Below are 27,716 nucleotides of genomic sequence, written 5' to 3'. Positions count from 1 at the left end.
TCTAAAATTTTTAATATATCTGAGTTCAAGATTATTGTAAATTTTGAGGTTTTTTTTTTTATTTTACTGAGGTTCAGTCTCCGGTTAGTTTTGCTGGGCGCAGGGGAAAACGTTGTTTACTAGTTTCCAGATCTCGATCGACCAATCAGACGATGAGTTGCGTGCAACCAATCAGAAGTCGCCCTGCGTCCACTTATGAGAAAATAGCTCGCTCTGTCTGTCGGCGCGCGGCCGAGCCGTGATGTCACAAGGACCCTGGTTCCTGAACTTTCCTGAACGTTACTGAACCTTCTAGAGATGAGGAAAAGGAGGAATGTGATTGGCTGCTGGTGGGGAACGGAATGCTATAAAAGCACCCCGCGACACGGCTCACTCAGAATCACAAAAGTCGACGATGGAGAAAGGTTGGCTATTGTTGTCTCGCAGAGAGATGCTCAACATCTTTAACCCCTTCACGTTAAGGGGTGCCGTGGCTTTGGCCACCACCGGAGCTCTGATCTATGGTATCAGACGCGGTGGCTTTTCCTGGATCTGGGGAAGAGTAAGTTCAGTGATTTATTGGAGAATTATAGGGTTAACTAGCTCTACTCTGCTTTAGAGAGTGAAATAACCGTTTGAAAGAGCTGCAGTCGGTTTAATGTGATCGTATTACTTTAAATAGAACGGCCACGAATGTACAAGGAACTGTTTACATCATATATTCATTCCTTCATCACACCTCGGTAAAATTAATAATGGGGCTTTAGTGTCAGTAAAGAGGCCTACTAGTCCTTCGGGAAAATAAGGGCTTTTAAATGAAGAAAAAGCTTCTGTTTTAGGGATAAAATTAAACTTTAAACAGTTTCCTCTTTTAATAAAAGTGTTATTATGCAGTTAAATAAAGAATGTATATGGAATATAATAACAATATTTATGTTAATTTTTAAATGTAATAGGATATAAATAACATTGTTATTAAATTGTACTGAGAATTATTACATTTACTGTATTTGGTTTTAATCTTTCATCATATGGATTTAAATGTATATGTTGTATTTTATGTATTATTATTATTATTATTATTATTATTATTATTAATTATTACTGCGACCCTGAACTGGATAATGGGTTAAAGACAATGAATGAATGAATGAGTGTTATTAATTACTATTATTATTAACTGACCCTAATTGGTCCTTTTAATGAACCATTTTCACTAAACTCCCCTTTTTTCCTTTTTTCTCTTTTTTTGCTCATGGAGGAGACGCCTTCAAACAGTCAGCAACAGGACGTTGAAGGCAGTGCCTCTGGGGCCAATGACAACGGCTCATCGGCAGAAGTGGTGGTGGCTCAAGTTGATGACCACCCTGAGAGCACCAGCACTGAGCAGTGTGCTCCAACTCCTGCCACAAAGACCAGACGGTGGAAAATCGGCTGCCGTCTGAGGAAGGCATTGAGAGCCTTCAGTTGCTGCTCTGCAGCCTCCAGAGAGGTTGATGACAGCAACGTGGGCTCTGAGCAGCCTCGTACCAGTCTGCGTCCCGCCAGGAGGACTTCCAACTGGTACGATCTCACAAAAAGAGGCTGCATGACAGAGCCCATCATCACCTACGCTGTTGCTACAGGGGTGTATGAAAGAGAGCTGGAGGCCCAGCAGAGGTATAGGCCACACGTGGAGTATCGTGTGATGGTCTTGGATGACCCGGAGTACTATGAATTTGTGCGCCTGTTTGACGAAAACACAATCTTAGGAAATTACTATCATGTGAGAGGTCCAGTGGCCGTAGATGCACGGACCGTAATCTTCTTGGATGAAGAGCCTGAGAGCAGCGTCATGGAGGAGGCGCCTTCAACTAGTCAGCAGCAGGACGTTGAAGGCAGTGCCTCTGGTGCCAAAGAAAGCGGGTCATCGGCAGGAGTGGTGGTTCCAGTTAATGGCCACAGTCCAACTCCTGCCACAAACACCAGACGGTGGAAGATTGGCTCCCGTCTGAGGAAGGCATTGAGAGCCTTCAGTTGCTGCTCTGCCTCCAGAGACAGCAACAGTGAACCTGAACCAGCGGTTCAGGACGAGCCCAATCAGAACCAGGGCTCCAGGACGCCTCGAAGATCTGGAGGGTTCCTGAGGAGGCTGTTCCACAAACGGAGATGAGCAGAGTCCACAGAAGTGTTGGTAAGTTCTGTCAGCTTCTGTTTATAAGCAGAAAAATGAAGGAGGAACATTGCGTAACTGGCGCTGAAAAAAACCTGGTTTGGGATTCCAGAAACACAGTGGACTGACTGAGTGAGTGAATTTTTCCACAGATGAGCGACTGTGATGCCTCGATGATGAACTTCACATCTCTCATTTGATCAGGATGTGGGTAAGATTATAAAAACAGCTTTCCTACATCTTTGTGGGGTACATCGTTGAGGTAAAAAATTCCTTCCAATCTGCTGCACTATTATTATGCCCCCAGACTATTATCATTATTGTACACTTAGTTGGTGGTCATTTAAAATCCGATCTGTAGTTTGATCAGAGGAGGATGGATCCCCTTTGTGAGTCTTGGTTCCTCCCAAGGTTTCTTCCTCCAGCCTCGAGGGAGTTTTTCCTTGCCACTGTCGCCTTCGGCTTGCTCACATTGGGCTTTGATTTAAATGTTGTGTTGTGACACTAACTATGTGAAGCTGATTTGTGACAACTTTAGTTGTAAAAGGGGCAATATAAACAAATTTGATAATCCTCTGCATGAAGCACAGTCGCACAGTGGAGTTCTCCGTGTGGATTTATATATATTTTTATATCCAAATTATATATTTTTATATCCAGATTATATATTTTTATATCCAGATTATATATTTTTATATACAAATTATATATTTTTATATCCAGATTATATATTTTTATATCCAGATTATATATTTTTATATACATATATATATATTTTTATATGTTTTATAATAAAAGGTTTTTCTAAAAAAATCAATGTTTATCTGGTTTTGTACAACTTTGTTTTCTGGATTTTCACTGCTTTACTTTAAACATCTCTGCACAAAATATTTTTAGAAATGATGAAATGGTTAAAGTGGCAGATATTCATCTGAAGTGCTCACTGTAGCACAGTTTAAATTGTATTATGTTATTTTTATGAGGGTGTGTACTGAAGCCCACTGACATCTGTTTTCAGGTGTCTTTAATAAATGATTTTTCTAAGGAGTATCTGTTTATAAAATGCCAGATGAACCTCTCATTTGAAAATGTATGCATTAGTTCATGTAAATATTAGAATATAAGGTAAATAATGGTATTTTATGAATTGTGTCAAAAGTCTGACATGGGCTTTAATGGAGTGTACTAGGCTTAAATGGCCCCTTAGAGATTAATGGTGAAAAAAGACTATCCCTTCCTAAATAAAATATATATTTATGAAGTCATTAAAGCTTAAATATATGGTCTAACCATTATATCATTTTGCCCACATACAGAAATATAATATATTCCCATTTTGTTGTGTCCACATTAAAAGAAAGCCCATTTTTAAAGATACTCATCTGTTTAGAACTTACAATGATCTGTAAACTAAAGTACAACAAATCAGAAAACCTTCCGTGTACAAACTTGACCAGTTTAAATATTTAGCAGTGTATGTCTAAAGAAGATGGTGTTCAACTTCAGATTAGCTTTGTGTACTACCTCAAACTCCTCTTTCCACTTGAAAGAAAATGGCCTAAATCACTTAGTTCAGAAAAACCAAAACATATCTCTGGCTGAAAATAGCAAAAGAACGTGATGACAGGTACATTCCAAGAAACACACTTGAGCAATCGTCACAGTGGAATTTGTAGAAAATAATCAGTAAATTTGCTAAACACCAAGAATTTGTGGAGGTATAACTTTGAAGAGGTGCTCATGAGTTTTGCTCTAAATATACCTCAGTATGAATGGCACATGGGGTTAATGGGTTCATTTTCAAGAGCATATATATAATACGAACAGAGTCCACAGGTCATAGTCTACCAGAAGCAGTGCAACGCCTGAAAACAGCAGCGCACCAGCACGAAGACACAGCACTTAGGACACACTCCCTCGGTCGACACCAACCACAGTCCCATCCGACAGAAGTGGAGAAGACTGCCAAACTGTAGCCATGGATGGGAGGTTGCAAAAAGCTAAAAACTCCTGGATCCTATGGAGAAATAGACCCATGCGGACACATGGCCAAAACTGACCAATGCTGCTGTAGAGAGAGGGCAAGACCGCCCACTCAGTTATCATACAAACATTTCATAAATAAGTCATTAAAATATACAAACAACAAATGTATTCATATATACACTGCACCATTTTGGGTGTAGAAATTTATTTCATGTCACACACACTGTGCCCTACAACTTTTTTTGTAGCTCCCATTGTTCAAACAGTTACTTTGTTCAACTTAAAGCCAAGGGGCGGCACGGTGGTGCAGCAGGTAGCGTGTCAGTCACACAGCTCCAGGGACCTGGAGGTTGTGGGTTCGAGTCCCGCTCCGGGTGACTGTCTGTGAGGAGTGTGGTGTGTTCTTCCTGTGTCTGCATGGGTTTCCTTCGGGTGCTCCGGTTTCCTCCCACAGTCCAAAAACACATGTCGGTAGGTGGATTGGTGACTTGTAAGTGTTAGTGTGTGTGTTGCCTTGTGAAGGACTGGCACTTCCTCCAGTGTGTGTTCCTGCCTTGTGCCCAATGATTCCTAGTAGGCTCCGGACCCACTGCAAACCTGAACTGAATAAGCGCTTACAGACAATGAATGAACTTAAAGCCAAAACTGTTATTGATAAACAGTGGTATTGGCCAATACAATCGGGATATTAATTTGCATATCATTTTGTGTCTACTCTGAACTAATTTTACGCTCTCTCATTACCTTCGCTTTACTTACAGCTCAGCCAGAAAACAAAATGAAAACTGTTGACAACTGAAATATAAATGGAGTAAATGTATTATAATTATATTATTACATCGTGTACTTACAGTACGTTTTGTACGTCTTACACAATGCAACGTCCTTAACTGAGAACAGACATATTCAAGGAATAAAACATTCTATTTTAGGAGCTAGATTCTGAATTTGAGTTTTCCGTTGCACCTTAAACAATGCAGCAGAAACGTTCTGACACCTAAATTTTAATTCCACTTCAAGTGGCAGCTAACATTCGGGTACATATCATTTACTTTTGTGAAACCCTTCACCTCCATCATAACAAGGCCACAACTCAAAAGTAACAGGTTTTTGAACTGAAAGTGAGACAGAGAAACGCAACTGAGAAAACGCACAATTAAAAGCAGTCAATAATTATTTACGAAAGTGAAATTCAAACCTGACAGTTAAATGACAGATATTAGAACGAGCGGACATTTGTAGCACTACAGAAACCCTGAAGGGCCTGATAACTTCTTTCATTTACTTTTTGCTGCACTGATCAAGAATCCAATCAATGCTCTCACTAATGAAGGTGCTACTAAAGGAAAAGAAAAGTTTAAAGCACGTTCCTGAGACTAACTTCCACATTATTTATTTATTTCTGCCTGTTATACGCACACCAAATACAGTTTAAATATTTATAGCATCACATGTACAAATTTAGCCATCAAAGCTTTAAATAAACAAAGACAAGAACAAATACAAAAACATTTAAAGAACGTCCTACTGGTGAGTTGAGCCCAAATGGTTCATAAATATGTTTAAATGGCTAAAATTGTACAAGTCATGCTAGAAATATGTTTTAGTGTATTTAACATCCAGAAAAAAATAGATAACATGGAAGCAACATATATGAAACTTTTACTTTCCTTTTGTAGCACCTTCATTTAAAAGAGCATTGATTGGATTCTTGAACAGTACATTCATTTATTTGTACATTGTCTGTAACTGCTTATCCAGTTCAGGGTCGCGGTGGGTCCGGAGCCTACCAGGAATCACAGGGCGCAAGGCAAGAATACACTCTGGAGCAGGCGCCAGTCCTTTACAAGGCAACACACACTCACACTCTCTCTCGCACACACACACACAAACTCACACTTATGGATACTTTTGAGTTACCAATCCACCTACAGACAGTCACCCAGAGGAAACCCACGCAGACACAGGGAGAACACACTACACCCCTCACAGACAGTCACCCGGAGGAAACCCACGCAGACACAGGGAGAACACACCACACTCCTCACAGACAGTCACCCGGAGGAAACCCACGCAGACACAGAGAGAACACACCACACCCCTCACAGACAGTCACCCGGAGGAAACCCATGCAGACACAGAGAGAACACACCACACCCGTCACAGACAGTCACCCGGAGGAAACCCACGCAGACACAGAGAGAACACACCACACCCGTCACAGACAGTCACCCGGAGGAAACCCACGCAGACACAGAGAGAACACACCACACCCCTCACAGATAGTCACCCGGAGGAAACCCACGCAGACACAGAGAGAACACACCACACCCCTTACAGACAGTCACCTGGAGGAAACCCACACAGACACAGAGAGAACACACCACACTCCTCACAGACTGCCACCTGGAGTTGAACCCACAACTTCCAGGTCCCTGGAGCTGTGTGACTGTGACACTACCTGCACAGTACAACACAAAGGAAAATGAAAAGATCATTAATAGTGTTTTGAGGCAGTAGCTGCGTCTGATTTGAGAGGCTGCATCCTTCGAAGAACGCATTTGTAGACCGATTATGTCACAGCGGCATGACTAGGCTGTCCCATTTCGGAAGCTCCTTCATATGCGGTGTGAAGCCTAATCATACATCCTCGTCCTAATCCCCCTTCCGCTGGTTTCCTGTGGTTGATGTCGTTTTTATTACTTTCTGCAAAGTCAAAAGTTTACATACATTTCATTAGTATTTGGTACCATTTCCCTGTATGGCATTTCAACTGTATGACTTGGGTCAAACGTTTTGGATATCCTTCCACAAGCTTCTCACAATAGTTGGTAGGAATTCGGGCCCATTCCTCCTGACAGAACTAGTGTAACTGAGCCGTGTTTGTAGGCCGCCTTGCTCGCACCTGCCTTTTCAGCTTTGCCCATACATTTTCAATAGAGATCAGGGCTTTGTGATGGCCACTCCAAAACTTTGACTTTCTTATACTTAAGACACTTTGTAACCAGTTTGGCGGTATGCTTTGGGTCATTGTCCATTTGGAAGACCCATTTGTGCCCAAGGCTTAACTTCCTGGCTGATGTTGTCTTGAGATGTTGCTTCAGTATTGCCACATAATGTTCTTTCCTCATGATGCCATCTATTTTGTGAAGTGCACCAGTCGCTCCTGCAGCAAAACAACCCCACAACATGATCCTGCCACCCCCGCGTTTCACAGTTGGGATGGTTTTCTCCGGCTTGCAAGCGTCTCCCTTTTTCCTCCAAACGTAATGATGGTCATTATGGCCAGACAGTTCAATATTATTTTCGTCAGACCACAGGACATGTCTCTAAAAATTAAGGTCTTTGTTTCTGTGTGCGTTTGCAAATTGTAATCTGGCTTTTTTATGTTTCTTTTGGAGTAATGTCTTCTTCCTGGCAGAGTGGCCTTTCAGCCCATGTTCTCATTTCACTGTGGATAAAGACACACTCTTACCAGCTTCAGCCAGCATCTTCACAAGGTCTTTTGCTTTTGTTCTTGGGCTGAGATGCACATTTCAGACCAAAGCACGTTCATCTCTGGGACACAGGTACACACAAAAATATAAAATACCTAAAGAGATGGATAGACATACCAGTAATTTAGCTAGAGCTGTATTTTCATGAGCTAATCACACATCTCTGTGTGTAAACAATTGACTTGAGTTCAACTAAACATGTTTATACTTTTATTTGTTAAATAAACTGCCACTATATTTTACATTGCTAAGACATTGGTTAAATTATTAGCAGCTGTTAACTTCATCATATTTGTTTTTTTTTTTTCATGCATAGTGGGGCCATTAATGTTCATTAAATGTGATTGAGAAAAAAATGCTGAACTGTGACAAAGGAGACAAAGAGATGTTTTCACTTGTATCCATTTACTATAATAAGAATTTCGAAATTATGAAGAAAATTCTCTGTAAGGTCCATCACAGCATCCACAAACTAGTCCCCAAAAAGCAAGCCATTGGCAACGGTGGCAAGGAAAAACTCCCTGTCAGGAAGAAGAAACCTTGGGAGGAATGGTAGACGCAGTAAATCTACAGTGGTTTGTAAAAGGCTTCTCACTAAATTTTTCAAAAGTGTCTCACCTCTCTGAATGTAAACTCAACAGGAGCCATTTCATATGAACACACACATGGACATCCAGAACCTGACATGCCTTTTGATCACCTACAAATGGATTTTATTGAATTAACACCACGTCTGAAAATGAAATATTTGCTTGTGATTGTTGACGTGTTTTCAAATCTTTAACACACATCAGCTAAGTATTTGACATGCCACTACACAAACACTGTGCCTATCACCCTATGAGTGCAGGGGCGGTAGAAAGAGCAAGGGACACAATAAAACAAAAACTGATCAAAGTGTATCAAGAAACAGGGCTAAATCGGGTGGAAGCCCTGCCGCTGGTGTGCATGAGTCTGAGACAAAGAGTGTGGTCCAGGACGAAACTCTTCCCTTTCCAGATAATGTTTGGCCGTCGGCCAAATACAGGATGTGCCCCCAAAAGTGAAACACTGGCCTTGGAAGACGATCACATGCAAAAATACTGTGCAACGTTGTGTTCTGTTTTGTGTGATGTACACAGGAGGGTGAGAGAATCTCTACCAAGCCCAGCAGTTACAGGACACACGGTGAAGCCTGGGGATTGGATCCTGACTAAGGTCTACATGAGGGCAAACTGGAAAGCGGATCGCTGGCAAGGACCGTTCCAGGTGCTCCTGACTACTCACACCGCAGTGAAGGTTGCTGAGAGGGACACGTGGGTCCACATCTCACACTGCAAAAGAGCCCAAGCCCCAGAATTGACACAACAAATTCACCATGGCAGGAAAATGTACATCTTGTTCAACCTCTGCAAGGTGACAGCATTCATCTTCGCCTGCATCGTCCTGACAGCGTCCATCTGGATGACGGTGAAAATATGCAGGGAAGCAAAACCTGAGACTACAGAAAGGTTCATAGACTACAGTCAAAATGTTTACTGGCAATATGCAAACTTCACAGTGAAGACAACTGGTAACGCACATGACACGTACACTGTATGTTCACTAATGCCACATTCCAGCACTGATCCTTTTGAGTCTTCACTTTCTGAAAATACATATGATGAAGTGAATAAAGCTTGGATGGGTTTAGACCAGGGGTCGGCAACCTTTACCACTCAAAGAGCCGTTTGGACCCGTTTCACACAGTAAAGACAACACTGGGAGCCACAAAACCCTTTTGAAATTTTTAATGACATAACACTGCAGATAACAGGGTTTTTGCCTTTGGTCGATGTATAAACAAACTATACTGTGTTACATTCATGAAATCAACGAACGACTGCAGGGAAAATGAAATAACATTTCTGCATGCAACAAAACATTTTAACTCTGAAAAAAAGACGTTGGGTTGGCGACAAAAATATTTTAAATATTAAAATATTTTAGATGTTACAATCACCACATCGCCATAATCTTCATAGAATTACATTTTGAAAATGAACAAACTAAAATAAAATAAATTTTAATTACATTTTAAAAAATAATACTTATTTTCAAAAGCTGAGCCGCATCAAAGGGATCAAAGAGCTGCGGGTTGCCGACCCCTGGTTTAGACACAACTAGTTATAATCTTACCAGCAAATTCATTCAGGAACATTTAAATCCCCATTCTCCATCCATCTTCTTAGCTTTACAAAAAGGTTCCTATAATGAGACAGAAGCCTTTAAAACCACCTCCTTTATCGAAATTGAACAAACAAACATATATATTTTCTTCCTCCTTTAACGTCTGTGTAGTAATACAAGTTTCCTTGTGCAGATTCTAGAGTTTCTGTATGTGTTTAGTGTCCTTAGAGACAAGGGGGGACTGTAATGGAAATGTTTATATTTCTCTGTTAAAGACCGTCTGCTTCTTTTGTCTGTATATTCATTTCTAATCGTCAACAGAACTCACAAACTAATTGTATGTCAGGTCAGTTCGAGGGCAGCTCTTTATCAGAACAAAACATTCTGTCCCTCATCTTGTTTATCAAACTGGGATGTCTCTAAGGACACTAAGCTTGCAGAAACTTAAGAGTGATTATCTTATGGTTATGACGTATACACTACCTTTATAAACTCTCTGTGAAAACATCTTCTTTGTCCACATTCACATAGTGCTCTGTGCTATTGTGTGTTGACCACCTTAAGGTTAATAAACTACTTTCTGATTGCAAATGCTCTGTTAGATTTCAATTCCTAATACTCATACTTATTTCCTCCACCACCATGAACAGCTTAGAAACACCCTAGTTACCATGACAACTACACAAAAATACCCTAGCAATAAACAAAAGATGCAACAGTAATTGCATACCAACAACTTAGGGTACAAAGGAAGTACTTAGCAACACCCTAAGAATTATTAGAAATACCAACAAAGTTTCTAGAGGCACCCTAGCAATATACACTGCACCTTCCAGAAATCAGGGATAAAACAGAAAGGTGTATTCTCTCTTTTATTTATATATACAACAATGCTTTTATATAACAACAACACATTTCATAAATTACATTATGACATGTAAATCTATTAGGAAACTGTCATTTAAACACTTAAGACAAATTCATGTTTATAGTATTCAGTACTCCTTTTGAAGTGTATTAAGTTAAAAATGCTAAGACTCTGAACATGCATTCAAATTCACAAAACTTTTTAACAACTTAATGTCCGCTCTCTCTCTCAGTTGATTTAAAGGCCAGCTTTCCACCAAGTCCTGTCCAATTCATTTGCATAGCAAGGCCATTGGAGAAAAGTCTCCCCTTCATCCTCCGTACTGCATCTTTTGTAGATGTCCCTCCCATAACAGCAAGCACATTGACCCTAAAATAATAAAATAGTAGTATAAAAAGTACGTTGACCATGTTGTCTGGCAGACACGTTTCCTTCCACACCACTCAAACTCTGCAAGTCGTCTGTGTTGCGTCTGACTTGAACTTTAAGGTCCTTCATCTCTTCTGAAATCTCTCTCAGGTGCTGGAGAATGAGTCTGTAGAAATCTTAAAGCCAAAGAAAATACTAGCTACAAAAGTATGTGCAGTACAATTATCATAACACATTCAATGTGGCAATGCCAGCTTTTTACCTCGGGTGTGTACCAAATGAATGAATGAGTTACACTTAAAAACTCTATACAATGTACAAGATTTTAGAGTACTGTATAATTTATACGTCCTCTGGTTCTGTATCAATACTTTCACCAAAATAATAAAAAACACCTCACACTGACATCAGTTGAACAAGTGAAACAGAAAAACTATTTAAAATAGGCAGAACTTTGAAAAACACAAACACTAACGAACCAATGGAAAACACACAAAAACATGAAAAAGAATAATGTAAAACTATATACAAAATTAATAAGTTAGGGCCCTCTTCACAGCCTTTCTCATTCTCTCATTTTTGGATTTTTGTGGGCAATGTTTCTTAGTCCAAAGTCTCCTTGGTGACACGCCTGATAATTTTAGTGGTGAAATTGCAGTCTTTTAAGCACCACACGAGGAACCATTTTCCTAAGGGGCTTTTTCCTGCCTTTATTTTTTTCCTCCTGCTGCTCCTCCTTCTCCTCTGCCTCCTGCTGCTCCTCCTCACAGCTTGTCATTTAACTGAGGGAAAAAAAACGGCTATGAGACAGTGTGTAGAATTAGGTTTTCATATTTTTACAAGTAGTGCACCACAGTATGACATACCTCTTCATGCGATGAACCACTTTCTTGGTATTTGATGTTGGCTTCCTCTTCACTTGTTGTCTCTTCTTCCTCACGTCTCTGTCTTTTTCTGGAATTTTCCTGTGCATTTTCCTTTTTGTTTCTGTTTTACTCCGGATTCTTCTGCCAACACAGGCGGCTCCTCTTCAGGACCCTCCGCAAGGCTTTCAAACAATGACCTATGTTCAGCAGCCTTTTGAACACTCACATTTAGGGCATAATACTTGTTGGCAGTGGCGAGGTCATGACACATGGACTGAGATACTTTTGTTCTTTCCTGTGGTCCCAGGGCATTCCTAGCCTGTAAAGGATGACAATATATCAGGTCATTAGGGGAGAGAAGGGAAAAAAATGTGGTGTTATGATAGTCCTGCTCACACAATGCTTCACTTGCGTAGGTGGCGATGGAGCTGCTTATGTCTGTGAATGTGGGCTTCCCTGGCAGCTTCATCTTTGTCCAAGCCACTTGCATGTATTCATTTAGATTTTTGCAGGAATTCAGAGTTGAAGTTGAGAAGTAGTACTTGGAAGTAACATATCCCATCAGCCTTTGCCTGACTTTTATGTAGTCTGTCATCCACCCAAACTCTTTAGCTGTGAGGAGGAGCTGGGCGACACCAAACTCTTCGTTTGTTTTGTGCGTCTCAACCTGTTCAAATGGTAAGAGAGCAAATAAAGAACACATAACACATGTGCTGAGGAAGTAATGACGACGACTTTGTGTCATGTTCAGGTAGCACTACATCCTCCACTTTTAAGTTCTGGTTCTCCTTTGCCTGATAATCTTGGGCTATGTACATAATTATAATCTAGGGGGGTGGCTTCATTTAGTGCTGAATATTCATTTGGTCTAACCCATGTTTCTATGAGAAAGAAAACGTTGAATTTATGATCACTTATGATATAATTTACAATGACTGCTTTTGAGTTTAGTGATCTTATGTTGAGTAACCCACATTTTAGTTCTGAGGTGTTGCTGCTAGGTATTGTGTATGATTTAATATTGATTAGGTTGCTGAAACAGGCTGATATTGTTTTTCTACTTTTACGTTTAGTTTGGGAGAAAGACACAGTCTCAATACAGTTGAACCTAGGTGACGCCTCAAGGCAGTTCGCAGACGGTCTATTTAGCCTGTCTGTCTGCGGCCTGGTCCAGGCTCTGGTTTGTCAGCAGCTGTCTACACTATTCTGCTGACCAACTAAAAGGCTATGTGCTACGCTGCAAGAAAGTAAGGCAGCACCCTCCCGCGTGGGGTGGATACCATCCCTACCTATAAGACCAGGCTTGCCCTCAAAACGTAACCAATTGTCTATAAAGCACACTTGATCTTTGTAACACAACTTGGAGATCCAGCAGTTTAACGCCGAAAGTCTGCTGTAGGCTTCAGCGCCACGCCGCATTGGGATGGGACCAGAACAGATTACGGCATCAGACATCGTCTGGGCCAGTTTAATCACCTCTCTAATATTACCCTTAGTTACCTCAGACTGCCGCAGACGAATATCATTGGCCCCTACATGAATGACTATCCTCGAACATCTCCTATTAGCTATCAGTCTAAGGTTGCCACTAATATCCGGCGCTCTGGCTCCCGATAAACAGCTAACTGTTACTGCCGGCACCCCTAGAGGAGTAGCTAATTTCACGTGTTGAACAATAGAGTCTCGTATAACCAGAGCACTCTTAACAGGCTCCTCAGCAGGTGCTTCACTGAGCGGGGCAAACCTGTTTGACATGCGAATCTGAGGAGCATGGTGTCCCGGTGGGCTAGCTTTGGCCATAGTTAGAATCAGCCTTAGCTTTCCGGCTATGTTGCAGAGACGTCACCCATTCACCCTGCAGTGAGGGCTCTAACGCCGGATTCGAGGGGGTGCTAACTCTCCCTAAAGCACCCGGAGTTGCTAACACTGAATCTCGCTGTTTATCCCTTGATAATAATAAGCTCCGGATGCGCACTTCTAGCTGGTCCACTTTATCCACCAGAGAGCTAACTAGCTGACCTTTAGCACAAACACATCCACTATCATTATCACTAGAGGTGGAAAAGGGAGTTAAACTAAACATGCCACACTCTGAGCAGGCAAAGCAGCCAGTAGTAGCCATGGTATTGCAGGTACTTACTACTTTTGGTTGATTTTAGGAACTTACACCAGAAACGTTACTCCAGGGGCCGGTGGCAGTTTTAGTGCCTCTGTAATAAAGTTTCCTGTGGAGACAATCTATAAAATAGATCTATGGATGGTTAGTAAGTTGTAAAAACAGAATAAGTACAGAAATAAGAGTAGAAACAAGTAACAGGAAAGACAGAACGATCAAAACAGCTTCTTCGAAACCGGTCCAGGAACTATCAAAACTGGGTTGCCAGATCCTCAGAGATCCCCTTAATTTATTTATCCCTTTATTTAAACAAATTACACTTTCTAAAAACAAAAACACATAACAAATATGCTGAGGAACTAATGGCGATGGTAGGAAATTAAAGAAAATGCTTACATTTTATGAGCTACAAATCTTTCTTTGTGTCATGTTTAGCTAGCACTACCTCCTCCACTTTTAAGTTCTGGTACAGCCCTGTCCTGTGTCCATAAATATAGGACAGGTAGGCCACTAAATAACCATAAAACATCTGCTGCAGCTTGATTGAGCGTTTTTCAGTAAGAATCTCTGTGAACAAAAAGAGCAAACAATGAAAATTTGCATCGTCAGTGTGGAAAAGTGCATTAAGCTGGTTAATTAAAGCACCATTACCAAGAATATGCAGAATCTCTTTTTTGGTTTCTTCTTTGCACTTTAAAAGTGTAGCCTTGGAGATGATTTTGAAGTCTTTTTGGTTCTTCACCTTAATTTGGTGGACCACCACGGGTCGTCTCTGTTTTCTTATAATGCCTTTTATCTCCCTTGTGATGTTTATAAGGGAGACTCTTTTGAGGCGGCACATGGGAGCCTCCAGGACAGATGGCGGAGCTCTCCACCCCTCTCCAAGCTAAAAATCCTCAAAGTCCGGCCGTTTTCACTTCCGTTCTGCCCTCGCGCACCAGGTGGAGGGGGTCCCGGATCCAATTAATTTTAGCGCAGTTCTGATAGATTGGAAGTGTGATCCCACAAACCATATATTTGATTTGACTTAAATAGATTGTAAGTGGGATCTAGTGGGCCAAATATCCCACTCCCAATATATTCACATTCAAATTCATATATTCCACCAGTTTTATTAGTGATCTCTCTACCAGTTTCATTGGTGATCTCTCCACCAGTTTTATTAGTGATTTCAACTGAACCAGCAGCTCTCCGCCAGTTTTAGTAGTGATCTCTCCACCAGTTTTAGTAGTAATCTCTCCACCAGTTTTAGTAGTGATCTCTCCACCAGTTGTATTAGTGATCTCTCCACCAGTTTTATTAGTGATTTCTTGCCAGTTTTATTAGTGACCTCTCCACCAGTTTTAGTAGTGATTTCTTGCCAGTTTTAGTAGTAATCTCTCCACCAGTTTTAGTAGTGATCTCTCCACCAGTTTTAGTAGTGATCTCTCCACCAGTTTTAGTAGTGATCTCTCCACCAGTTTTAGTAGTGATCTCAACTGAACCGGCGGCTCTCCGCCAGTTTTATTAATAACGTCCACTGCACCACACCCCTTGTCTCCTCAGTGCAACACAAAATATAACTCTCCGTTCACAACTCTGTAATAATTTAATATTGAATATCTATACAGCAATCAACAATATTGATATAATATTGATTAACAATCTGCGGAGCCTGTAACCTGAAAATATGTCACAGCCTCAGCATTCATCTGGAGAAATTGTATTCATAGATATTTATTAAATATTTTGATTATTAAAAATTATTGTTAAATAATCTATAAATGATATCTTTATGGAAACAAATCTGTCTCATCAAACTTTGAAATATTACCACCTTTGAGTTTGTAGCACTGAGTTTATTTGCACTGAAATTATGCATCTGACTTTTGTTGCTTTTGAATTTAAGCCTTCAGTTTTCCACCTCTGAATATTTTTGCTTCTGAATTATCTACTGAATATAATTGCTCTTGAATTAACTTTTTCAAGAACACTTTTCACTGTTATTATTCAAGGATGAAAAAAAATCAAGCTCAAAAAAATTCAGACAATATATTTGTTCACATAGTGTTCATAGTTGTTCACATTCGATAGCCCAAATTCAGATTCCAAAATACAAGTTACAAAAAAATTCAGAGAACACATCCAGGATACCAGTGGCGGATGCTGGTCTTTCAAGGAGGGGAAGCTCAATTTCGGCCTACATCATAAAATGTGTCGGTTTATTTATAACGTAAATTCTACCCTCCGTTCCTTTTCAAGAAAATGATCTGCGACCCTGTCGTACCAACAAGGCGTCTTTTCCAGGGACTTGACTAGTGTCCTCTCAATGACCAGCAGAGCTAAGCTACTTAAACGGCCTTGGCCCATGTGAAGTGCGTCCGCCTGTGAGTGATCTGTGACGGTGGAGGGGCTCAGCAGCACCCGCCGGACAGAAACTGCGATAGAAGTCAGAAAGAGTGATAGAAGTCAGTCTCCAAACACAAGCAGCTACAAAAAAACCCAACAGAAATAGAAGCTCGATTTGTCGCTAGTCGTTTTTAACAAAGAAAATGCTGCTAAGAGGATTAAGAAAGTCTCCGGTTCAACTCAGAACAGAAAGAAAATGTAATGCTCCCACGGATCTCTACACCAAAGGATCGCTGATTTGCTCATTTCGCTGTCAATCAAAAAGTGATTCAGCCTCAGACAGATCATCCAATCACCATGCAGAAGCTGAGCGTCCGGGCCAGCCGAGGCCAGCCCACTGCCCCATAGACCCCCAGAGACGCTGAGCCTCCGATGGGCGGGACAAAGCCCAGCATTTATCCAATGACTCGTTTCGCTGCACTTCACTGCTTCACTATTGAACTCTGTGGACTCTCAGCGTCCTCACTGTTTAAAGAACTGTGAAGCTGCGGAAATGATTGAGAGGAAAGCCACGTTTTTACCAGTGATAAGAAGCTGATTCTGAACAAAAGTTGAGCGCGTTGTAGTGCATATTTATTCAATGACATGTACACACAACAGTATATATTTGATCACTTATTTTTTGACATTTTAGGGGAAGCTGAGCTTCACTTGCAGTCTTAGAGCAATCGCCTCTGCGGGACACAAAGGATGAGCAATCGATTCATTAGGATTTCTCTTTCACCTTAAATGGTGCAGTAGTTGCATTCTGTCGCCGCTAGATGGCGAAATACGAACACAACTTCCATACCGTGGAAAAACTACACCTTTAGCTTCCTTCCGCGGATATTATCTCTTTATTTACAAAGTGTCTCAAAAATATGAAAGTCTCACTAAAGACACAATATAACAGACTATTGATGTCCTGAAGATGAAGACATTTTACTGTGGAGATTTTTTTGTAATGGCCCTGTGAACAGAGCATGGGATATGACAGAATCTGTGGAAACATGAACTGTGGGGGATACACGCGTGTGAAAATTAGGACACCCCATGAAACCTTTGTCTTTTTGAACATATTTAAACATATGGACATTTGACCTTCATTTGAACAGCACTAAGAAATGGAGCTTAAACAAATAAAACTGAAGAAATTACTTATAAACATTGGTTGTACAATGTAATTGGCGTTTGGCGGAGAGGATTTTCATGGGTGCAGCCCACACACTCAGCTCTACTGCTCCTCCCACAAATGCATGTTCCTTACAAATGTGGCACCATTGAAAAGAGAAATGTACAGACCTTTCAACGGTATAAGATTTATTGCCAAGAAACACTGTTACAAGAAATAAATAATCTACAATCACAAATTTCTATATAAATATTTATAATATTAGAAATAACCAGACATTGTGAATACACACACAGACATTCAGTGTTTAAAGAAACTTTATGAATTAAACTCTGCACTTTGGGATATTATATCTGTACTACACCTTCTGTAAAATCAATTTCAGATTCTTGATAATCTGACAATTCAAAAATAAAAATGCCATAGGACATATACCCCAAAGTTCATGTTTCCACATGTTCATCATGTCACTTGCTATGTTCACAGGGCCATGACAAAAATTCCACAAAGACATTTCTTCATATTCAGGATATTATTAGTCTGTTATATTGTGTCTTCAATGGGTCTTTCAGATTTTTGGGACACTTTGAAAATAAAGAGATAATGCCCAATGAATTTAACCATTTGTATCGATCCAAACATCGATAATATCGATACCAACGCTGGTATTGGTATTGATCAATACTCATGTAAAAAGATCGACACTCAAGCTTTTTTTCTCTCCCGCTGCTGCGCACGCGGAGTCATTAAAGTGTACTCTCTCTCTCTCTCTGGGTGTGACTCGTAGCGTAGAGCAGCGCAGAAAAAAGTCACAGATGCAGTAAATACTTATTCTACCTGATCTGATCATGTTCTCATCCATATCACAGCTTCCTTGTTTAGAAATACACAGTTCTAGGGATGTTTACAAAACAATAACTTTATTGGTTGTTTTGAAATTATTTTAAAACGTTATTTATGGGTCATGATTTATTGATGTTCACTAATGAAGTGATTAAGTTTAACTTAATCCCGCTGATGAAGCTGAGATCACTAATAAAACTGGAGAAAGATCACTATTAAGTAATTGTGTGTTGTTATGGTAATGTTTTTCTCATATTTTAAATGCATACCTTTATTTATTTAACACTTAGATCCACGTGAAAATGTATTGAAAGTACTTTGCTAAACATGGACAGTTAAGATAAGGACAGTTATCTGTCCTCATTCCATCGATGGCCTCGTTTTTCAGAGGATATTGAGTTGTGCACGGCCTGTAATCACTTTTTGGAGCGATTATTAATTCTGGAGATCCTTTCGTAAGACCAACATCATATTTGCCTTTGGACCACAGCCAAGGTTCAGTTGCCAATCAGTGATTGTTGAACAAGTTAAAATCAAATTTGACATGTCTTTCCATTGTTTATTTTTTCCCTTTGCTAAGGAAATGTGAGGTACCTCCCCTCGAAACCACTGACTCTGATGTGAGGTTAATTTTACTGCACAGTTCGCCCATTGCTCTCCATCAAATAGAGTGATTACAGAGACTAACTCACTGTCTCTACCTTGGGACACACACATTTGTTCCATATCAACAGGCCAGGTGTCCACACTAGCAGTGCAATGCACTGACATTATCATTAAAAAGGGTAACCATAGGTTTGATTTTTCTAACTGCCATCCCTTCTAAACGCGTGTAGGATTGGATGAAATAAAATGAAATAAAATAATATAATAAAATAAAATGAGAGATTAATAGATTTATATGGTTATTTTAATCATTATAAAATTAATGACTGAATTTTTCATCCAAATAAGCCTAGTAAAGTGTGAAGAATAAATATCTGTACTTTTCTAGGTTGTTTTTGATATCATTTGGTTCCATAACGTTTAATATTTATTTGGTTATTGAATTCATTAAAAATAAACAAATAAATAAATAATAACAATTTTTCACCAAAATTAACCTTAGTGTGTAAGCAATAAAAGTGTGTACATTTGCAAGTGGATGTGACATCATTAGGTACAATAAGGAAAGAGATTAATATTTGGACATTAACATTAAACACTACACATTTATTCTAATTGTGCGACGGTCCCTAACGCTGGAGCTGGGCGCAGGGGCAAAAACAGCGATGATCGGCTGCGTTTCTGCTTTAATCTCAGCAAGTACAGTTTAGTAAATAAAGGTTATGGATGTCGTTTTTTGGTTTTCTTTGTTACATTAGGAATCTGCAACTGTACCGATGAATATACGTTTGATAATTGGCGAAAAAAAGCGGAATTACGAATGTCGAATATGAACCCAACTTTACCGCAGTGACTGTTTAACACACAGAATGCACTCAGAGGTCTTTCAACAACAAATAACACCGTTAAAACACCTTTAAACCTTAGTGTCTAACTGCGCACCCCCTGACTCCATTTTGTTTTGCTCCCCATATGTAAAAGTCCTAGGCTCAGAGCGAATATCACACTTTGTACTGATTTTATCCAGGTTACTGCATATAAATAAAGTCTTTCGTGCACAGAAAGCACTCAGAGGAACACGGCCTGGTTTGTGTACGTTATCGACAGCGAGAAGTCAGTCGTGTTTTAATCGGGTGTGACGTCAGCTGCCCGGGGGTCCTTGGGAAGGGGAATTAGGACGGGGATGTACAGTTAGGGTCCACACTGGCTTAACTGCAGTCTACACGACGAGCCGTCTCTTACGATTTGTAAAATTAGCTCTCGATACGAGCTTAAAAACATGCCGGCACTGGAGGCTTCCTTCTGCACCTGCAGACCCCCACTGCAAAACTGTCCACAGACGCGAAAATCCTTTTAAAAACACCGCGCCTTCTACGTTTGTTACTTCCGTGGTTAAACATGTCGAGGCAAAACAGTGAAAAGAAAAACAAAATTAAACTCGTTTTCTAAAATGTTTAATATATCTGAGTTCAAGATTATTGTAAATTTTGAGTTTTTTTTTTTATTTTACTGAGGTTCAGTCTCCGGTTAGTTTTGCTGGGCGCAGGGGAAAACGTTGTTTACTAGTTTCCAGATCTCGATCGACCAATCAGACGATGAGTTGCGTGCAACCAATCAGAAGTCGCCCTGCGTCCACTTATGAGAAAATAGCTCGCTCTGTCTGTCGGCGCGCGGCCGAGCCGTGATGTCACAATGACCCTGGTTCCTGAACTTTCCTGAACGTTACTGAACCTTCTAGAGATGAGGAAAAGGAGGAATGTGATTGGCTGCTGGTGGGGAACGGAATGCTATAAAAGCACCCCGCGACACGGCACACTCAGAATCACAAAAGTCGACGATGGAGAAAGGTTGGCTATTGTTGTCTCGCAGAGAGATGCTCAACATCTTTAACCCCTTCACGTTAAGGGGTGCCGTGGCTTTGGCCACCACCGGAGCTCTGATCTATGGTATCAGACGCGGTGGCTTTTCCTGGATCTGGGGAAGAGTAAGTTCAGTGATTTATTGGAGAATTATAGGGTTAACTAGCTCTACTCTGCTTTAGAGAGTGAAATAACCGTTTGAAAGAGCTGCAGTCGGTTTAATGTGATCGTATTACTTTAAATAGAAAGGCCACGAATGTACAAGGAACTGTTTACATCATATATTCATTCCTTCATCACACCTCGGTAAAATTAATAATGGGGCTTTAGTGTCAGTAAAGAGGCCTACTAGTCCTTCGGGAAAATAAGGGCTTTTAAATGAAGAAAAAGCTTCTGTTTTAGGGATAAAATTAAACTTTAAACTGTTTCCTCTTTTAATAAAAGTGTTATTATGCAGTTAAATAAAGAATGTATATGGAATATAATAACAATATTTATGTTAATTTTTAAATGTAATAGGATATAAATAACATTGTTATTAAATTGTACTGAGAATTATTACATTTACTGTATTTGGTTTTAATCTTTCATCATATGGATTTAAATGTATATGTTGTTTTTTATGTATTATTATTATTATTAATTATTACTGCGACCCTGAACTGGATAATGGGTTAAAGACAATGAATAAATGAGTGTTATTAATTACTGTTATTATTAACTGACCCTAATTGGTCCTTTTAATTAACCATTTTCATTAAACTCCTCTTTTTTCCTTCTGAATTTGTAGAAATCACAAAACAATCAGGATGCTTCCCTGAACATGGGGGTAGATGGCTATATCTGTGTTGGCCTGCTGGACAATGAGGCAAACCAGCACAGTTCAGACCACACCCCTCTGAACACCGAGAGTGCCTCAGTAGCTGCATCAACCTCTGGATCCAATGAGGTTGATGACAGCAACGTCAGCTCTGAGCAGCCTGGTACCAGTCTGCGTCCCGCCAGGAGGACTTCCGCTTGGTACGATTTATCAAAAAGAGGCTGCACGACAAAGCCCCTCACAGCCTACGCTCTCGCTACAGGGGTGCACAAACGACAGCTGGAGGCACGGAAATATAGGCCACAAGTGGAGTGTCATATTGTGGTCATTCATGACCCGGAGTACGAGGAGATGGTGCGGAGGTTTGACGAAACCACATTCATAGGTCGAACCTATCGTGCGAGAGGTCCGAAGATCTTAGAGGCACGGACCTTTATCTTCTTGGATGAAGAGCCTGAGAGCAGCGTCAAGGAGGAGATGCCTTCAACCAGTCGGCAGCAGGACGTTGAAGGCAGTGTCTCAGGTGCTGAAGAGAGCGGGTCATCGGCAGGAGAAGTGGTTCAAGGTAATGGCCACAGTGAGAGCACCAGCACAGAGCAGTGTGCTCCAACTCCTGCCACACAGCCAGGTGAAGAGGACATTGAAGGCAGTGTCTCAGGTGCTGAAGAGAGCGTGTCATCGGCAGGAGTAGTGGTGGCTCAAGTTCTTGACCACCCTGAGAGCACCAGCACAGAGCAGTGTGCTCCAACTCCTGCCACAAACAGCAGACGGTGGAAGATTGGCTCCCGTCTGAGGAAGGCATTGAGAGCCTTCAGTTGCTGCTCTGCCTCCAGAGACAGCAACAGTGAACCTGAACCAGCGGTTCAGGACGAGCCCAATCAGAACCAGGGCTCCAGGACGCCTCGAAGATCTGGAGGGTTCCTGAGGAGGCTGTTCCACAAACGGAGATGAGCAGAGTCCACAGAAGTGTTGGTAAGTTCTGTCAGCTTCTGTTTATAAGCAGAAAAATGAAGGAGGAACATTGCGTAACTGGCGCTGAAAAAAACCTGGTTTGGGATTCCAGAAACACAGTGGACTGACTGAGTGATTTAAATGTTGTGTTGTGACACTAACTATGTGAAGCTGATTTGTGACAACTTAAGTTGTAAAAGGGGCTATATAAACAAATTTGATAATCCTCTGCATGAAGCACAGTCGCACAGTGGAGTTCTCCGTGTGGATTTATATATATTTTTATATCCAAATTATATATTTTTATATCCAGATTATATATTTTTATATCCAGAATATATATTTTTATATACAAATTATATATTTTTATATCCAGATTATATATTTCTATATACAAATTATATATTTTTATGTTTTATAATAAAAGGTTTTTCTAAAAAAATCAATGTTTGTCTGGTTTTGTACAACTTTGTTTTCTGGATTTTCACTGCTTTACTTTAAACATCTCTGCACAAAATATTTTTAGAAATGATAAAATGGTTAAAGTGGCAGATATTCATCTGAAGTGCTCACTGTAGCACAGTTTAAATTGTATTATGTTATTTTTATGAGGGTGTGTACTGAAGCCCACTGACATCTGTTTTCAGGTGTCTTTAATAAATGATTTTTCTAAGGAGTATCTGTTTATAAAATGCCAGATGAACCTCTCATTTCAAAATGTATGCATTAGTTCATGTAAATATTAGAATATAAGGTAAATAATGGTATTTTATGAATTGTGTCAAAAGTCTGACATGGGCTTTAATGGAGTGTACTAGGCTTAAATGGCCCCTTAGAGATTAATGGTGAAAAAAGACTATCCCTTCCTAAATAAAATATATATTTATGAAATCATTAAAGCTTAAATATATGGTCTAACCATTATATCATTTTGCCCACATACAGAAATATAATATATTCCCATTTTGTTGTGTCCACATTAAAAGAAAGCCCATTTTTAAAGATACTCATCTGTTCAGAACTTACAATGATCTGTAAACTAAAGTACAACAAATCAGAAAACCTTCCGTGTACAAACTTGACCAGTTTAAATATTTAGCAGTGTATGTCTAAAGAAGATGGTGTTCAACTTCAGATTAGCTTTGTGTACTACCTCAAACTACTCTTTCAACTTGAAAGAAAATGTCCTAAATCACTTAGTTCAGAAAAATCAAAACATATCTCTGGCTGAAAATAGCAAAAGAACGTGATGACAGGTACATTCCAAGAAACACACAAGAAACATACATTTGTGAAGGTATAACTTTGAAGAGGTATTTGTGGGAGAGGAAATTTTCTACAACCAAAAGTTCCACTGTCACATGTGCTCATGAGTTTTGCTCTAAATATACCTCAGTATGAATGGCACATGGGGTAAATGGGTTCATTTTCAAGAGCATATATATATATATGATATGAACAGAGTCCACAGGTCATAGTCTACCAGAAGCAGTGCAACGCCTGAAAACAGCAGCGCACCAGCACGAAGACACAGCACTTAGGACACACTCCCTCGGTCGACACCAACCACAGTCCCATCCGACAAAAGTGGAGAAGACTGCCAAACTGCGGCCATGGATGTTCCTGCCTTGCGCCCAATGATTCCTAGTAGGCTCTGGACCCACTGCAAACCTGAACTGGATAAGCGCTTACAGACAATGAATGAACTTAAAGCCAAAACTCATTGATAAACAGTGGTATTAGCCAATACAATCGGGATATTAATTTGCATATCCTTTTGTGTCTACTCTGAACTAATTTTACCCTCTCTCATTACCTTCGCTTTACTTACAGCTCAGCCAGAAAACAAAATGAAAACTGTTGACAACTGAAATATAAATGGAGTAAATGTCTTATAATTATATTATTACATCGTGTACTTACAGTACGTTTTGTACGTCTTACACAATGCAACGTCCTTAACTGAGAACAGACATATTCAAGGAATAAAACATTCTATTTTAGGAGCTAGATTCTGAATTTGAGAAGTGGCAGCTAACATTCGGGTACATATCATTTACTTTTGTGAAACCCTTCACCTCCATCATAACGGGGCCACAACTCAAAAGTAACAGGTTTTTGAACTGAAAGTGAGACAGAGAAACGCAACTGAGAAAACGCACAATTAAAAGCAGTCAATAATTATTTATGAAAGTGAAATTCAAACCTGACAGTTAAATGACAGATATTAGAACGAGCGGACATTTGTAGCACTACAGAAACCCTGAAGAGCCTGATAACTTCTTTCATTTACTTTTTGCTGCACTGATCAAGAATCCAATCTAATGAAGGTGCTACTAAAGGAAAAGAAAAGTTTAAAGCACGTTCCTGAGACTAACTTCCACATTATTTATTTATTTATTTATTTCTGCCTGTTATACGCACACCAAATACAGTTTAAATATTTATAGCATCACATGTACAAATTTAGCCATCAAAGCTTTAAATAAACAAAGACAAGAACAAATACAAAAACATTTAAAGAACGTCCTGCTGGTGAGTTGAGCCCAAATGGTTCAAAAATATGTTTAAATGGCTAAAATTGTACAAGTCATGCTAGAAATATGTTTTAGTGTATTTAACATCCAGAACATCCTGGAGCGGGCGCCAGTCCTTCACAAGGCAACACACACTCACACTCTCTCTCGCACACACACACACAAACTCACACTTATGGATACTTTTGAGTCACCAATCCACCTACAGACAGTCACCCAGAAGAAACCCACGCAGACACAGGGAGAACACACTACACCCCTCACAGACAGTCACCCGGAGGAAACCCACGCAGACACAGAGAGAACACACCACACCATCACCACATCGCCATAATCTTCATAGGATTACATTTTGAAAATGAACACACTAAAATAAAATAAATTTTAATTACATTTTAAAAAATAATACTTATTTTCAAAAGCTGAGCCGCATCAAAGGGATCAAAGAGCTGCGGGTTGCCGACCCCTGGTTTAGACACAACTAGTTATAATCTTACCAGCAAATTCATTCAGGAACGTTTAAATCCCCATTCTCCATCCATCTTCTTAGCTTTACAAAAAGGTTCCTATAACGAGACAGAAGCCTTTAAAACCACCTCCTTTATCGAAATTGAACAAACAAACATATATATTTTCTTCCTCCTTTAACCTCTGTGTAGTAATACAAGTTTCCTTGTGCAGATTCTAGAGTTTCTGTATGTGTTTAGTGTCCTTAGAGACAAGGGGGGACTGTAATGGAAATGTTTATATGTCTCTGTTAAAGACCGTCTGCTTCTTTTGTCTGTATATTCATTTCTAATCGTCAACAGAACTCACAAACTAAGTGTATGTCAGGTCAGTTCGAGGGCAGCTCTTTATCAGAACAAAACATTCTGTCCCTCATCTTGTTTATCAAACTGGGATGTCTCTAAGGACACTAAACTTGCAGAAACTTAAGAGTGATTATCTTATGGTTATGACGTATGCACTACCTTTATAAACTCTCTGTGAAAACATCTTCTTTGTCCACATTCACATAGTGCTCTGTGCTATTGTGTGTTGACCACCTTAAGGTTAATAAACTACTTTCTGATTGCAAATGCTCTGTTAGATTTCAATTCCTAATACTCGTACTTATTTCCTCCACCACCACGAACAGCTTAGAAACACCCTAGTTACCATGACAACTACACAAAAATACCCTAGCAATAAACAAAAGATGCAACAGTAATTGCATACCAACAACTTGGGGTACAAAGGAAGTACTTAGCAACACCCTAAGAATTATTAGAAATACCTACAAAGTTTCTATAGGCACCCTAGCAAGATACACTGCACCTTCCAGAAATCAGGGATAAAACAGAAAGGTGTATTCTGTCTGTTTTATTTATATATACAACAATGCTTTTATATAACAACAACACATTTCATAAATTACATTATGACATGTAAATCTATTAGGAAACTGTCATTTAAACACTTAAGACAAATTCATGTTTATAGTATTCAGTACTCCTTTTGAAGTGTATTAAGTTAAAAATGCTAAGACTCTGAACATGCATTCAAATTCACAAAACTTTTTAACAACTTAATGTCCTCTCTCTCTCTCAGTTGATTTAAAGGCCAGCTTTCCACCAAGTCCTGTCCAATTCATTTGCATAGCAAGGCCATTGGAGAAAAGTCTCCCCTTTATCCTCCGTACTGCATCTTTTGTAGATGTCCCTCCCATAACAGCAAGCACATTGACTCTAAAATAATAAAATAGTAGTATAAAAAGTACATTGACCATGTTGTCTGGCAGACACGTCTCCTTCCACACCACTCAAACTCTGCAAGACGTCTGTGTTGCGTCTGACTTGAACTTTAAGGTCCTTCATCTCTTCTGAAATCTCTCTCAGGTGCTGGAGAATGAGTCTGTAGAAATATTAAAGCCAAAGAAAATACTAGCTACAAAAGTATGTGCAGTACAATTATCATAACACATTCAATGTGGCAATGCCAGCTTTTTACCTCGGGTGTGTACCAAATGAATGAATGAGTTACACTTAAAAACTCTATACAATGTACAAGATTTTAGAGTACTGTATAATTTATACGTCCTCTGGTTCAGTATCAATACTTTCACCAAAATAATAAAAAACACCTCACACTGACATCAGTTGAACAAGTGAAACAGAAAAACTATTTAAAATAGGCAGAACTTTGAAAAACACAAACACTAACGAACCAATGGAAAACACACAAAAACACGAAAAAGAATAATGCAAAACTATATACAAAATTAATAATTTAGGGCCCTCTTCACAGCCTTTCTCATTCTCTCATTTTTGGATTTTTGTGGGCAATGTTTCTTAGTCCAAAGTCTCCTTGGTGACACACCTGATCATTTTAGTGGTGAAACTGCAGTCTTTTGGAGCACCACACAAGGGACCAATTTCCTAATGGGCTTTTTCCTTCCTTCATCCTTTTCCTCCTGCTGCTCCTCCTTCTCCTCTGCCTCCTGCTGCTCCTCCTTCTCCTTCTCTGCCCCATGCTCCTCCTTCTCCTCTGCCTCCTGCTGCTCCTCCTTCTCCTCCTATGCCTCCTGCTCCTCCTCTGCCTCCTGCTGCTCCTCCTTCTCCTCTGCCTCCTGCTGCTCCTC

At 39.9% G+C, this 27,716-nt stretch overlaps 2 protein-coding genes across 3 annotated transcripts; both read left to right on the top strand.

Moving 5' to 3' along the window:
* The first annotated feature begins 389 nt into the window (after positions 1-389).
* On the top strand, positions 390-2,866 carry LOC136695519 (uncharacterized). The gene is made up of 3 exons (XM_066669640.1): positions 390-541; positions 1,241-2,152; positions 2,284-2,866. Exons 1-2 carry the CDS (start codon positions 395-397, stop codon positions 2,129-2,131), a joined length of 1,038 nt encoding a protein of 345 aa, XP_066525737.1. The 5' UTR covers positions 390-394; the 3' UTR covers positions 2,132-2,152; positions 2,284-2,866.
* A 17,872-nt stretch (positions 2,867-20,738) lies between these two features.
* LOC136695619 (uncharacterized) lies at positions 20,739-22,631 on the top strand. 2 transcript variants are annotated; one of them, XM_066669810.1, is made up of 3 exons: positions 20,739-20,913; positions 21,579-22,131; positions 22,267-22,631. In XM_066669810.1, exons 1-3 carry the CDS (start codon positions 20,767-20,769, stop codon positions 22,557-22,559), a joined length of 993 nt encoding a protein of 330 aa, XP_066525907.1. In that variant the 5' UTR covers positions 20,739-20,766; the 3' UTR covers positions 22,560-22,631. The 2 variants fall into 2 exon arrangements, with proteins under 2 accessions (XP_066525907.1, XP_066525906.1); XM_066669809.1 differs by having other exon boundaries at positions 21,579-22,630.
* The last annotated feature ends 5,085 nt before the right edge of the window (positions 22,632-27,716 follow it).

Source organism: Hoplias malabaricus, chromosome 4, assembly GCF_029633855.1.
Source record: "Hoplias malabaricus isolate fHopMal1 chromosome 4, fHopMal1.hap1, whole genome shotgun sequence".
Taxonomy (NCBI): domain Eukaryota; kingdom Metazoa; phylum Chordata; class Actinopteri; order Characiformes; family Erythrinidae; genus Hoplias; species Hoplias malabaricus.
Note: the sequence above shows the minus strand (reverse complement) of the source record. Positions and strands in the feature narration are given on the sequence as shown.

What these genes read in the sequence shown, in the direction of transcription:
- LOC136695619 (XM_066669809.1), top strand. Translation starts at nt 20,767, where the DNA reads ATGGAGAAAGGTTGGCTATTGTTGTCTCGCAGAGAGATGCTCAACATC. An exon ending in TTTCCTGGATCTGGGGAAGA is followed by an intron (nt 20,914 to 21,578) that starts GTAAGTTCAGTG and finishes CTGAATTTGTAG; the next exon opens with AAATCACAAAACAATCAGGA.
- LOC136695519 (XM_066669640.1), top strand. Translation starts at nt 395, where the DNA reads ATGGAGAAAGGTTGGCTATTGTTGTCTCGCAGAGAGATGCTCAACATC. An exon ending in TTTCCTGGATCTGGGGAAGA is followed by an intron (nt 542 to 1,240) that starts GTAAGTTCAGTG and finishes TTGCTCATGGAG; the next exon opens with GAGACGCCTTCAAACAGTCA.